General features: G+C 37.9%; 1 protein-coding gene across 2 annotated transcripts in view; it reads left to right on the top strand.

Annotated features, from left to right (window-relative positions):
* Positions 1-575: 575 nt before the first annotated feature.
* Positions 576-14,756, top strand: part of PDE3A (phosphodiesterase 3A) — a 312,609-nt gene continuing 298,428 nt past the window's right edge. The window contains exon 1 of one of the 2 annotated variants that reach the window (XM_035707354.2): positions 576-1,172. In XM_035707354.2, the coding sequence (XP_035563247.1) occupies positions 648-1,172 (525 nt within the window). In that variant the 5' untranslated portion in view covers positions 576-647. The other variant, XM_035707353.2, reaches the window with a different exon arrangement.

Here is a 14,756-nt window from a genome sequence, read left to right as displayed (position 1 = left end):
AGCAAGGGAGGAAGTCTGGTCGTTGGTGCCTGTGCTAGCTTTTAACTTGAAGGCGACTGCCTGGAGCATCCAGGATCCTGCAGGAGTTACTGGAAAGCGGAAACTTGCGGCGGCCTGGGGGGCCCGGGGAGAAGGGGGTCTCCGAGGGTGGGCTCGGCGGGGGGCGCGCGCGTGCCAGCGCCTGCGCCGGGCTGGGGGCGCCGGGGGCACCTGCGGGACTCCGCGAAGAGGCTGCGATGGCAGCGCCCCGCGAGGCCGGCCGCCGGGGGGGCCCCGCAGCCCCCGCCGCGGGCCCGCACCGTCCCGCTCGCGCCGGCCCCGCACGGCGTGGGGACTCGGGCCGCCGCGGCCGCTGGGGGGACCTGGTGCTGCGGCCGCTCCGGCGCTCCCGGAAACTTTCCTCGGCGCTGTGCGCGGGCTCCCTGTCCTTTCTGCTGGCCCTGCTGCTGCGGCTGGCGCGCGGGGAGGCCGGCCGCGACCCGGGGCGGAGGGAGGCGGCGGCGGCGGCCGCGGAGGAAGCGGCCCCGGGGGCGCAAGGGGGCGTCTTCCCGGGGCCGCGGGGAGGTGCCGCGGGGGGCGGCGCGCCGCTCAGCCCCTGGCTGCAGCCCTCGGCGCTGCTCTTCAGTCTCCTGTGTGCCTTCTTCTGGATGGGCTTGTACCTCCAGCGCGCCGGGGTGCGCCTGCCTCTGGCCGCCGCGCTGCTCGCCGCCTGCTGCGGGGGGGAAGCGCTCGTCCAGCTCGGGCTGGGCGTCGGGGAGGATCGCTTGCTGTCGCTCCCGGCCGCGGGGGTGGTGCTCAGCTGCGTGGCCGCCGCGACATGGCTGGTGCTGAGGCTGAGGCTGGGCGTCCTCATGGTCGCCGTGACTAGCGCGGTCAGGACCGTGGCCCTCATTTCCTTGGAGAGGTTCAAGGTCGCCTGGAGACCTTACCTGGCGTACGCGGCCGGCGTGCTGGGGCTGCTCCTGGCCAGGTACGTGGAGCAGATCCTGCCGCAGTCCGCGGGGGCGGCTCCGAGGGAGCACCTCGGGTCCCAGCTCACTGCCGGGACCAAGGAAGACACCCCGGTGTTCAAGAGGCGGCGGCGGTCCAGCTCCGTGGTGTCCGCCGAGATGTCCGGCTGCGGCAGCAAGTCCCATCGGAGGACCTCCCTGCCCTGCATCCCGAGGGAACAGGTAAGCGCCGGCGAGCTCCGCTCCCTCGCCTCTCCCGGGGACGCTCGGGACGCTCGGGACTCGCCTCGAAGCGGAGGGAATCCGAGCGCTGGGAACTAAAAGGAAGGCAGTCCCGAAAAGTGGTGTGAACTTCAGACTCCGTGGGGGACTAGAGACTTTTTCCTCCCCGTCTCGCTCAGGACTTTACAACCTGAACAGCAGAAACGATAATAAGTAGCACAACTGGGTGGCATTTGCAGGGTCTTCCGCAGCTGGGCCAGCTTTTTGGATCTGCTACACCTGGCGTAGGGCTTCCCTCCGCTCAGGTCCCCTCAGAGTTTTCTCCTCCAGCAGAGATCCTCCAGTTTAGCTTTTTTTTCTTTTTCTTTTTTTTTTTAAATTTATTTAGTTTTAGCAGCACTGGGTGATGTTTCAACACGTGGATTTTACTAGATTTCCTTAATACTTTTGAAGTTTCTTAATACTTTTGATAAAGTGTCTTCTAAAGTGACAAGTCAACGTCTGTGAAGTCAGTAAAAACGGTTCCGATGTAAAAGCAAGCAATGCTTGAAGCTGAGGTGTTGATACACACTTCGTGGTTTTGCAGTGAGTTTTCCTGGATGAGGCTGCATCTGGTGGTGCCCAGTTTGTTTTTGAATTGTAATTTGGGGATATATGTTGGTACATGCTGATGTGTTTTGTTTCCTGATGATAGACTTCTGCGCGGGGAACAGTATGTCTGTACAGTGGAATTTGTCAAAGTCTTGAACTTCACTGTTGGTGTCAACTAAATAGAAAAAAACAAAAAAAGCCCTTCATTTCTCTTGAGTACTTAAGTGGATGTTTAGAAGTTGGAATGGATTTATACAGATTATACAGGAAATATTCAGGAGAATGATTTTAAGATTGCTGGTGGTATAAATCGCTCAGAAAGGGAGAAGAAGAGGAATCCGGAATGATGAGTGAAGTTGTCCTAGAAAAAAAGTTTAATGAATTTTGGGGATGAATCTCATGATCATTCAGCATTTAAGATCATGGAGTATGGTTGCTCTAGAGGTCCTAAAAGAACAAATCCCAATTTGAAATTCAAGTCGTTTCTGAAAAGGTGTACTTAAGTGTTTGCTTCTCCACTCCAAACAGATATGACACTTGGAAGTGGGAGTTGTAGACAGCTGATTATGTTCAGCAAGTGGAAATTTACACTTTTCCCACTTAAATTTATGCCTATCTATGGCCCTATTGGGACAACCTTAGTGACTGGAAGAATGTCCTAAGATATAGTAAGCTTTTCTTTTTAGATTGTTCTGTGGAGAGTCATTTAGGTATTTCTAAGTCACCATATGGTGTGGTGGCTAGTTTGTTTTTGAAATGGGATTGATTACAAAGAATGTAGTTGTTTGACATTATTTAGCAGAATGGATGACAACATCATAGTCTCTTGTGTTTATTTTAAAACTAATATTCTTATTTAGCTTTTTGTTTAGATAAAGCAAATATTTCTTGGGTATAAGCTCACTCTAAGAGTGAAGTTAAAAACAGGCCGCTGACTGATACTTAGTTTTGGTAGAAATTTTGGAAATCATGAGAATAAAGCAAGCTTTAAGGGTAAACCAATTAAGGGGGGAAAACCAATTAAGGGTAAACCAATTAAGGGGGGAAAACAGTCTGATTTCTATTCAAAGTGTCAGGAAAGAATGACTTTTAAAAGAAAACACTGCTAGTTTAATTATGTTTAGAGCACTTTTCTTGAACTTAAAGGGGAATGTGATAAGATCATTGCAAAATTGAACCATAATTTGTAAGGCTAATCTGTACTTTAATTATACGTAACTCGACTCCAAATTAATATCATTTAGCCTCCTAAATTTCTGAAATTCCGTAACATTTAGAAATCAAGGAGTGAAAGGTAGAGTTAATATGAAGTACATTAACCGGCAGTGTTAATTAATCTGCGGATTTGTACTGGTTTTCTTTGGTTTGGATTGATAAATGGAGAATTCAGATAATCTGAAGATTTATCAGAAAATAACCAAGCATTGCATTTTTACATATTTTGCTGATTAATGCTGTTGAAAATGCACATTTATCATCTATTTTGGTCATTTTCTTTGGTTACTATTTTTTTAAAGGCTGTGTTTATGAAGAATGTTCTAAAGTAAGAGACTGGATCTCTTATGGTTGATGGGAAAACAAGGTTACATTTACCAAAAATTTAGATCCTTAAAGTTTTAATAAGGGTACCTACCGGTTAGTATGTGCATGTTACTTAAGACTAGTTTTTATATATGGCCCATTAAAGTTGTTGCTGAGTATAATTGTGGGGGGTGGATGGGAACTAACATGGAATAGTCTCTTATAAGATAGGGCAATATCTCATACGTTAGCCTAACTGTGTGAAAAGTTCAGGAGCTATATAGTAAATGTCTTATCTGTTTTATCATAAGGAAACAAACTTCTGGTTAAGAGTGCAAAGTATACACTGTCATCTGCATACTTCATGAATCAAGAATCAAAATACTTGTAAAACACATATATAACCCTGCCCTGACTCCTGATTAGGAAAGAATGTCTACTCTCAACTCAAGATAATACTCAGGCAACAGGTGAATTTTAAGTAGAGGTGTAAGGACATAAGGCACAAAGTCTGGCAGAGGCCTTTTGAGAATTTATTTGGACCTTGCTCATTGTGAGGTTTAAAGGTGAGAGAATTTCAGCCTTTTCTTTGTGTGAATGATAGTGGCTACTTGCTTATGAGCTACCTCTCTTCAATGACTCAATTCTAAAAGGTCAAGGAGAATAGAAGATAAAATTCTCATAAGACAAAGCAACTGACAGAGATATTCCCCCCCCCCCTTTTTGCCTTCCTTCCTAAACCACAGTTTGGTTTATAGATTGGATATTACATATGGAATGAGTTTTGCAGTGTGGTTGATAAAGATGGCTTTAAGCACAGAAAGAAGAAATAAGTCTGGTCTTCAGTCACAGAATTCATCTGACGCTGGTCTGTCTGTGAATGCAAGTGAAGGTATCTTTATTCTCAGTAAAGAAAAGTTCATGACATTTGTATGGCTTTCAGTTCAGTGGTACCAGTCTAATATCCTCAAGATGCAGGCTGATTTTGTAGATCAGTGTGTCAAACTGTACTTTTTTGGTTGGCAGACATGTCCATTAAGGAGTATGTATCTTTTCTAAGTAGATGTTCACATCCTAGGGCAGGTATGTCTCCCTCAAGTTATCATTGTACTATCTAAACACCGGAGTATACAGAGATATTAGAATTTCGTGTATTATTAGATATTTTATATGACTAATAAGTTATTTTTTTCTTTTTTAAAAAACTTTTTATTGGAGTTCAGTTTGCCAACATATAGCATAACACCCAGTGCTCATCCTGCCAAGTGCCCCCCTCAGTGCCAATCACCCAGTCACCCTAACCCCCCGCCCACCTCCCCTTCCACTATTCCTTGTTCATTTCCCAGAGTTAGGCGTCTCTCATGTTTTGTCACCCTCACTGATATTTTCACTCATTTTCTCTCCTTTCCCTTTACTCCCTTTCACTAATTTTTATATTCCCCAAATGAATGAGACCATATAATGTTTGTCCTTTTCCGATTGTCTAATAAGTTTCTTTTTCAACACAAAATTTAAATTGTGCAGTTTTAAACATTTGGATATTGTATTTGAAAGGATGTTTATTCTGTTTGCACATCAGGGGACACCACTGGCTAGTCATTCCTCACTAATTACTGTAGCCACCTTGCACATTCATCCTTTTTTTTTTTTTTTTTTTTTTAAATCTAGTTGAGCCAGACATGGGCCTCCATCGAGGATCCTGGGATCTTGACCTGAGCTGAAGGCATATACTTAACTGGCTGAGCCACCAAAGCTCTCCCACATTCATCTTTGAAAGATTCCAAACCGATGCCATTTTACTTTAGTTACATGTTAAGAATTTAATAGTTTTGCCTATGGTTTCACATGAAATAAAACACAAGGTATAGGGCTCTCTCCATTAATGTTCCACTTACTGACAAAATTCTTTGTGTTGGATACAGGATCTGTCAGAAACATACAGCTGTATACTTTATATTGTGTAATTAAAAATCAAAGTATTTTCCATAAGCATTTCCCTAAAGCTCTTAACTAAATATCTTTAGCATCAATAGATTTTTAAAAAGATTTCATTTATTCGTAAGAGAGACAGAGAGAAAGGCAGAGGGAGAAGCAGGCTCTCTGTGGGGAGCCCAATGCAGGATTTGATCCCAGGACTCCGGGACTCTGGGATCACACCCTGAGCTCAGATGCTCAACCACTGAGCCACCCAGGTGTCCCACAACAACAGGTTTTTGTAGCAATGTCGTGGAGCCTGATGGTTGGTTATCAAAAGTAGGATTGAGTTTTTCATTGCTGTTATAAGAGATATTTTCAAATGAAAAAAATAAGAAATGGGTATGTTTTTTGATGGTAGACACATGATAGGCCTTGTTACATCTTCTGAGTAAATATAACATACTTACGCTTATACTATGGTTATAAAATACAGAAGTATTTCTTTTGAAAATAACATTGTCCTTTAAGTTTCTAAATACATTTTAGTATAATCTCCTGTATTTGTGAAATTGAATAAATTTCAGAAACACAGGTTTTAAATCTATTACATTTCAGTAGTATAGCTCAGCTTAGGTTGATACAAAGAACAATATTGATTATTTATGACTTGCTGACAGAATTAAAATTAATGTCAACTTCTGAAAACACTAAAAAGAAAAAGATTTTCTTATCCCTTGGGAAAGGTAAGAGAAAATAATTTTTGTGTGTATGTGGACAAAATTGTGATTTTTTTTTTTTTTACTTTGTATATAGAGATATTTAAAGCATACTGAAAAACTGTTTTAACTGACAGAAATAGTCAGTGAATCTATATAAATTTACAGAGGTTGGAAGGAGTCAAACAGTAATTTTACTCTTTCTGTATTGAGTCTAAAGTGTAAAAAGTTAAAACTGTAGAACTGAAAGAAATGCTGTGTATGCTGGGCTGTCATGTTAATTAAATAAACAACCAGAACAGTGACTCTGTGTATGAAATACATTTTGAAAAGCCTGGGCAGGGGGTGCAGGCAGGCTAGGGTGAGTGACACTGGCATGAAAAAGCATTCATTGTATCTGTAGTGACATTTGTGTGAATTTGTTGTATTCTATTAGGAAATAAAACTCTGAGAATAATCTTTGCAGGACTCTAGTTGAATAAAGGCTTTACCAAATTTAATTTTACTTCTCATTTAAGTAAGATTGAAGCAGGATGCTTATGAGCCTCAAAATTAGAAATATTTCCGTATATAAGATTTTAGTTAATATGGTTGGTGCCAGTAACATCCCAGTAGAGTCTATGTAGACTTCATTGAAAACTTGTGTTACATAATCTAAAGAAAGAATGAGTTTATCTTGGATTTAGGGAGGGAGTTGTATTTTTCAGGAAATATTATTGTTGTGAGATGTAATCTCATGGATATATATGAAGGTAGTCAATGCAACTGTTGTATCATGTAGTAGTTTAAGAGATTTTGACATGCAGACGCAGTGCCTTTGCATAGGGCAAGTTTCTTTGGCTTTGTGAAATGATGCATAAGGTTACATGTTTGTGGTGAGTTGTTTATTTAGTTGCCTTTCTGTCTCCTGTCCCAAGCAATCTTCTTCCTCCTCCTCCTCTTCTATTTGAGATTTAGAATTGTATCTTCTAAAAACCCCTCAAGATACATGAGATTGACAACTCAATTTATATTTACTTCTACATTCATGCTTTTAATGAAGGTCTATTAAAGAATTCAGAATGAGCCTCAGAAGGTTCAGACTTCTCCATATTCTTACACTGAAAGCTATTTTCTGTTAGTATTCAAATGAACATTATTTCCTTTACATGAACATTTAAATCCCCTTAGTAATTACTTATATATATATACTTTTGCTACTGGTGGTATTTTTTTTTAAGAGCCCCCTCTCCCCCGCCCCCTCTCCCAAGGCTCCTAGGGAGTTGTCTTATACTTAGATCTGAGAATATATTTGTGCTGTTGTCAACATGAAATATATAGTTTTGATCTCTGGAAGAAAAATATCTTGAAGATGTGCATAAACTGTTCAGAGAAAGATGTGTTGGATGACAATTTTCAAAATATTAGTTGGACATATGTGTTCAGCATAAAAGTATACTATGGTCTTAAAAGAAGATGCTACCCTTAGCTCATGTTATTCATAAAGGTCTTTGGTCAGTGAAACTATCAAATGTCATATCAACACGTTTTTGTCTATGCATTAGGTCTCATGCTAAAAATCGTACACATTATATACAGATAATGGAACAACACTCTTCTCTCCAGAGCTTAAAACTAATTAGGGTAATAAGAGGTCAACCTAAGGAAAGGGGAAATCAGTAAAATACCTAAATGGCCTCTTAGATAATAGTTGAAGGAATGCATATAATAGCTTAGAGTAGGTTTTAAATCTAGATCCAGAACATTCATCGCTTCATCGGTTCATTTTTCAGGGGTAAAAGTCAATAGTTTCATAGACTTTCATAACTTTCTCAACACCTACTGGTTAAACATAAACGTTTTTAGATTTTGAGCAGCTTTACATTTTGAAGGCAGAGAATTTTTTTATTTGAAATGGAAATTAATGTTAGTATACCTCTTATAGTACTTCTGAAATACAGGTAAAAATATTGCAGGAGTTAGGAAGTTATACTTCAATATAGTACAATGATTGTTTGTTTTCACATCCTGAGGTAGTTTATGGCTTCAAGTAATTTGTAGCAGTGAGATCTCAGAATGCTCAATTCTGTGCAGGCTGTAGTTAAGAAACTAAAATTAGTCTGATTTTAGAGAGAAGGAAACTGAGGGAGAGTCAGCTAAATGTATGTACCCAGTCAGAGGCAAAATGTTGGCTTTTATCCACTTTTCTCTTGGACCTGAATATGCTTCTGGGGAAAGAGGGTAGGAAAGGAATCAGGCTGGTAATTTTAAGTCTAAATATCTTTTGTGATTTTTGCACATGGAACTAACTCTGAATTCTCATTGAGAATTAGAAGACTGAGTAAAACTTGTTGAATGGACAGATAACACAAAACTCTTCTGAGCCCTTACAGTGAGTTTTCTGGTTATCAAATAGTACCTGGCAGCCTCTGGAATGTATCATTCAGGACTTTGTCCCACGAATGAATATCAATTGCATTGGAGAGTCTAACTTTGTGGAGTCTGTATCTCATCAATGAAGAGCATGCTCTGGTGGCTTGACTATTGATTTTTGTTTTCATTTTAGTTTTTTAATCTATTTCAAAATGTCCAGGGTTTCAGAATTCAAGGCAAAAAGTAATCTGCACATCAGCAAAGCATTTCTTTGTTAGCAGAAACAGCTGGTGGTTTTTGTTCACCTAAGTTATTTTGCATGGTTTCCTCAGGAATCCATTAAAATGTAAGTAAATAGGATGTAATATTAGAGGAGGTCATGAAGAACATAACCATTTATAAGGTGGGAAGCTAGTTGGGAAAATTCACAAACTAAACAACTTCTACCTGTTTGATTTGATTAGAGCTGTCCTTTATTATTGGGGAATCCAAATGGTCATTAAAAATGTTTTAAATATAGCTGGTCCTACTAAGATAGTAATAAAAGTAGTTAAATGCATTCATGTTCTTCCATCCTGAGATAGTAATCAAGTTACATGAATGTACTCATGTTCTTTCATCCTAAGAAAGTTTCATCTGCGCATAGTTATAAGGAACACATTGTGTCTACTGGTGCGTGTACACATGTGCACATGTGTGGGAGCCTGTGTATGTGAGATTTTTTCCTCTGCCAGGAAATTGCTTTAGTTGTATTAATTTAGTGGAGAAACAGTGTCACCCAGTGGCTTTGATGAAAACAGTCCTGTAAACAGGCTAGATAAGTGCTGTTGCTGTCCAATAGAAATCGAACACGAGCCACATAATTTGCCATTTTCTTGTAGCCACCCAGAAAAGTAAAACGAAGCAGGTGAGGTCCATGATAGTAATGTTTAAAGTAATCCATTATGGCATCTCAACATAAAATCAATGCAAAAAATCAAGATATACTTTGCATTCTGTTATTTTGTTATAAATTTAAGTATTTTGTGTGTGTTTTACACTTAGAGCCTATCTCAGTTTGATGTAGCCACATTTTAAGTACTCAAGTGACACATGTGACTAACAGTGCTGCGCTTCTGTGCTTTTTGGACAGTGCAGCTATAATTTTTAAAGGGATTAAATACTTGAATATTAATATTACCCCTTCAATTATAATGGCAAATCCATATAGATTTAATGATGACACTTAATATACAATTGTTCAAATTTTATGTGACTTTGGTAGCTCTTTTTTGTACCACTAACTGCTACACTAATAGTTGGCAAGTCAGTTTCCCCTCGTTTCTTCATTTCACATTAATGCACAGATTTAAAAATACTATTTTAATTAGAGGGGTTATTTCACAGACTTCTTGAATAAGGAACCTTTATGTTAACCTGAATTATAACACAGTATCAAGATTTTCAGTTATTTATGATTTCGTCTTTCAGAGTTTGATTTGTAACCGGGATTGCTTATGTGTACAGTGTGAACATGTGATTAGTCACGTTCATGGTGATTAGTGTATAATTGGGTTATCTAATGTCTCTTTAGAAATGAAAGTGTTTGTTTATAGTGCAGGTTATCTTGGTAACTTAGGAAACTAAAGTGACAGACCTGCTGGTAATTTTAACAGATGAAAAGTATAACAGTGTCTATAAAGGGCTGATGACTTCTCACCATTGCTTATGTAAAAACCACTTTCAAGGATATAAGAAATGAAATGAAAAGAGTTCCATTTTGTGTGTAAAAAGGGTTGAGGATTTTGGTAGTCTGGGATTTCAAGACGAGCAATTGAGATGAGATGGCTTTGGAGCTCTGTGTGATTTCAGGGTGGACTCAGAAAAAGGTACAGATGTTGAGGACAGTGATTTTTTTCACCTTTCTTCTATCTCCTCTCCCCAAACTCCATAAATTCATTAACTGTAGCATTGTTCCATTATTACTTTGAGAAGTAATGAGAAAATTACTTTTTCTATAAGACATGTTCCTTTATACATAGATATATACAATTTTTTTTTAGAGAATGCATTTATTTTGTGTATAATGGTTTATATCTGTGTGTGATGTTTGTGGTGACCTTTCATTTATAAATTCCCCCATCTTTAATGCAAAGCCCATTATTTATCTTTGCATTCCAGAATAAAAATGGTGAGAAACATAGATTTTTCACGTATCACTTAGGAAATCAACTAAGAACAGACAGTAGAATCCTGATATACAAAGAAGCACATTTAGCTAAAATGAAATAATGTGGACTTGGGCTCACTCCTGGTGATGTCGGCCAAATTTAGACTTCTTGAAGTAGCTAGCTGGACAATAAATGGCATAAAAATCATAACTGTTACTTGAAAGAGTTTGTATTTGAATGCAACTAGTCATTTGCCCTGGCTAATTTTGAAATTGCTTTAAATTAACATAGAAGTTGGTCTTATTAATTATTTTTTGCCAGTCATCTTTTCTGACAATGTGTGTATGTGTTTGTATGTATATACATAACTTTTCAAAGAAATACATTTTATTTCACATGTTTTTAACCTAATAGATTCTTCTCTCTCAGGATGTGCTTAAAATTTATGGAATGCCATTTTATCCCCAATACCCCACAGTACCATGTCAGAATATTGAAATAATTTTGTGTAAGAAGCTTGTGGTTTTGATTTAATGGGATTTTAATAAAAGTTTTCCATCTTCTGAAGTAAGTTTAAATAACTGAATATTTATGCTATGTCTGTGGCAAGTCTTTCCCCCTCTCCAGGTATAATCCACTTAAGTAAGTAAGCCTAATGGAAGTTTGAAGTCATTAGAAATATTTTGGGGGGAATGCTTCATTTTGTGGCAACTCATGTGGACTCAGCCTTCTTAGGACATTTTAAACTAGTCTGAATGCAAATAAAGGAGATAATTCTCATTTTTAAACTGTTTCATATAATCAAATTAACAGGTCCACTTAGGACATATTCCTCAGGAGGCATTATGATATAAAACATCCTCTTGTTTGGTAGTTCATATTTTGGGGTCCTGACCCTGTACCAGTCTCTTGGGAAGTTTGGAAAGCCAGAACCTATTGAGCTGCCTAGGCTACCTTCAAAATTTGCTTTCTAGGCTCGCATAGTAAAGTCAGATTCTGAGCACAACAATTTTCATTAGAAAAGAGTCAAACTTTTTAGCCCTCTCTTCTCCGCCATAAATATTCCCTTCCAAAAATTCTGGCCCAGTAGCCTTGCTCATTGTGGGTGCTGGCTGGCAGGCTAAATGGATGGAAAAGAAATAAATGACTTTTAATCTGAAATACTTATCTCCTTAATCTCCTGAGGTTGAGCTGGTGATTAAACCGATTTAAGTGAATTTTTATGGAGAGAAGAAAATAAATAGTTCATTAGCTTGCCTATAAACTTAGATTTTTAATGTATTTGTATTTTTATTACTTTAAAAAATATTCTCTTGCATGTGTCAGATAAGGGGCTGAATTTGCACTTACTGGGAGGAAATCCCACTTTCAGCATGAGTCCTAGATACTTATTTTTAGCTCATTCCTAACTGAAAATAACCAAAGCTACCACCAAGATCATTACAGTGTAGATTTTAAAAGGAGCTTTGAAATTAGGTCCATTTTTTAGAAAAATAAAAATTGAATCTCTTTCATGTTCAACCTAGAAATTAATTGAGAAAGAATAAATGTTGACTTTTATTTGTTCCCGTCACTCTCTGCAAAGTGTTGGCAGGTGTTTTCTACTGCTACTCTTTTACACTTTTGTGGTTTTGTTATAGCTTCTTATTGAATAGCTGTATATCCTGAAATGTCTAACATAAAGTAAATCTATCTCTCTTTCTTCTTTTAACTGTGTGCAATTACAAAATCTGTTTTGAGCCAGTTGCTTCCAGAGGTGATTTTATGAAATTAGCTTATTTAAAATATCACCCAACGGCAGTGTTCATCCAGTTGTGCTAATAATCTAGAAGTTTGGTAGCATAATTTTAGAGTCCAGATGAACTGAAAAATTAGCACTTTGTGTGGTTTAATTGAAATGAGTTTTTATCCAGTCGTTTTGTTCTATCTAGTTTTTGATAGAAATTGACTTGCAAAAAAAAGTTTTAAGACAAGAATGTTTTGTTGCTGTAGTTTTAATGCTTAATAATACAAAAATATTGTTATACTCTTTCACTGAAATCAGAAACATCTCTTTTGAGTATGGGGGGCAGATTATCATGCCTTTAGATAAACTATGAGTACAGCGTTTAGGGAAAAAAGTTATTATATAGAGACAAGTTTCTTTTACTCTGCGGATGTCAAATGGTGTCATTGATAATTTTTTCCTTTTTAAGAAAGGTTGCTGTTACCGAAAAACTATCAGTTTGAGATTTCTTTGAATAAATTATCTTTTAAAAATCTGAACATTTCCATTTGAAAACATAAAATTACAAACTAAGAATTTAGCTATAAATTGATATTTTGAAATAATAGAAATATATTTTTGTAAACAAGTCATTTTAATTTTAACATATGAAGAAAAAATTTAGAAGCAAAACCTTTTAACTATATTTCATTTTAGGACAGGAAGCTTGCTTTGTGTCTGTACCATCTTGAGTAGTGTCTGTTTTTACTCTTAATGATTTGTTTTTGCTATAATGGGAATTGTTTTTGCTAGATAAACAGGGCCTAAATTATAACACAATTTTGAAGGCAGTAGCCTCACTTTGTCTGTTTCTCTTTATTTCCTTTTACTGTAATAATTGGATCACCTCTTCTTCCCCTTTAGAGAATGACAACTTGAGCTTTTAAATGTGGAACTTCTGTAAGGAATTAAGTAAGGAATTAAGTAGTCCTAAATGAAAAGTATGAGCATTCGGTTGGAAATGTCGGGTACAGCTAGAAATGAACACTGATTAAGTTATCTAAAAAATAAAGTGGCATTCAGAAATGGAAACTGCCCACAGTAAGTGAGTGAGAGAAATTAAGGCTAGTATTTGCTTCAGCAGAGAAAAGACTAGATCAAAAACAAAGGAGTAATTCCTCAGTTAAAAAAGATATTTATGTATAGTCTTTTGGGAACATGACGTTGGTGCATTGAAAATCTAGGACTTTTCATGATTTGGAAAGAGAAGATCCTCAGAGAGTCACTCCTGGACCTTGGGCAGGAAGTCCAGCTATGCATTGGCTTGGGATCCGTCTTTATACCAAAAGCACTTAGATTGTTTTGCAGAAGTCATAATGCTATTTATGAATTTTCCTGATATTACTTTCCAAAACATCAATTCTTTACTTCTTTAGTGCATTTATCACTGTGACTTTACAAATGTATACTTAGGACAATCCTGTGTGAACTTTTACCTCTTATGTGACCAGGTTGATTAAAAAGATCGGCAAGTAAGGGTATATCTTATTGAATATCCAGGACTCTGTTTATTTCACATTGACTATTTGTTACTTTCTAGGTATCTCAAGAAGCCTAGATTCTTTGCTGCTTTTTCCCTGGTGTTAATCTCATATAATTGTAATGCCATATTAATCAGACTGTTGTCTTAGAATTCTAACAGTACATGTTTCTGATTAATACACAGATGCTTTAAAAATCTGTGAGGAGATGTCCTGACCTCCCTTACTTCCTACTAAACATCATCTGGTATTTTCTAAATCTAGCTGCATGCTGTAGTTCTTAAATTTTAGTGTGAATAAAAATTAGCTTAGAAGCCTATTAAAATGAAAATTCCTAGGTCTCATGGTCAGATATTCTACTTTAGTTATGTGTAGCCTGAAGTCCAAAAATCTGAGATTTTAAGGTACACTCTAGCTACTTCAGTGGAGAAACACGAGACTACAAACCTCTGTCCAGAACTAGACAGAAAGGCCTGACTTTTGCAGTCTGATTAAACAGTTAAAAAGTGATTGGCTTAGTGTTGTGGGGAAAACATCATTTATACGTACACACAGATTATAGTTTATGAACCTATGACATTAGTAAAATTTTCACTTTGTTTTCCCCCATTGAGAAACTTCAGTTTTTTCTTCTGTAAGATAGGAATATTAATTTTTCTACCTATTTCATATGGCTATTATAAAGCCTCAACAAAAATAAATTGCTATACAGATGTTAAGTAGAAGGAGTATATGCACTGAGACAAGCCAAGGCTTTGTAATGTGCACAAGTTTCTTCAACTTTCTGAATTTTAATAATCCTATCATAATATGGGAGTAATACAGCCTATTTTTTAAGGTCTGAAAATAAAATTAGTGGAAATTATGGACATTGGTTCTTGTCAGACATCCTTTCCAAATGAACAAGATTGGTATCTGTTCCTACCCACCCATTAGGACTGTCATTGAAGGTTGTGGGCTTATCTCAGGAAGTATCAGATTTACATTTGATTAAAAAAGCAGACTTGTAAGTCTTACAAATGATGCAGGTTTTCAGGAAGCTAATTAAAATATTAGAGTTGCTTACATCATGATCAAAGTTACTGATAAAT

Source organism: Canis lupus, chromosome 27, assembly GCF_003254725.2.
Source record: "Canis lupus dingo isolate Sandy chromosome 27, ASM325472v2, whole genome shotgun sequence".
NCBI classification, from domain to species: domain Eukaryota; kingdom Metazoa; phylum Chordata; class Mammalia; order Carnivora; family Canidae; genus Canis; species Canis lupus.
This window is presented reverse-complemented; position numbering and strand designations above follow the sequence as displayed.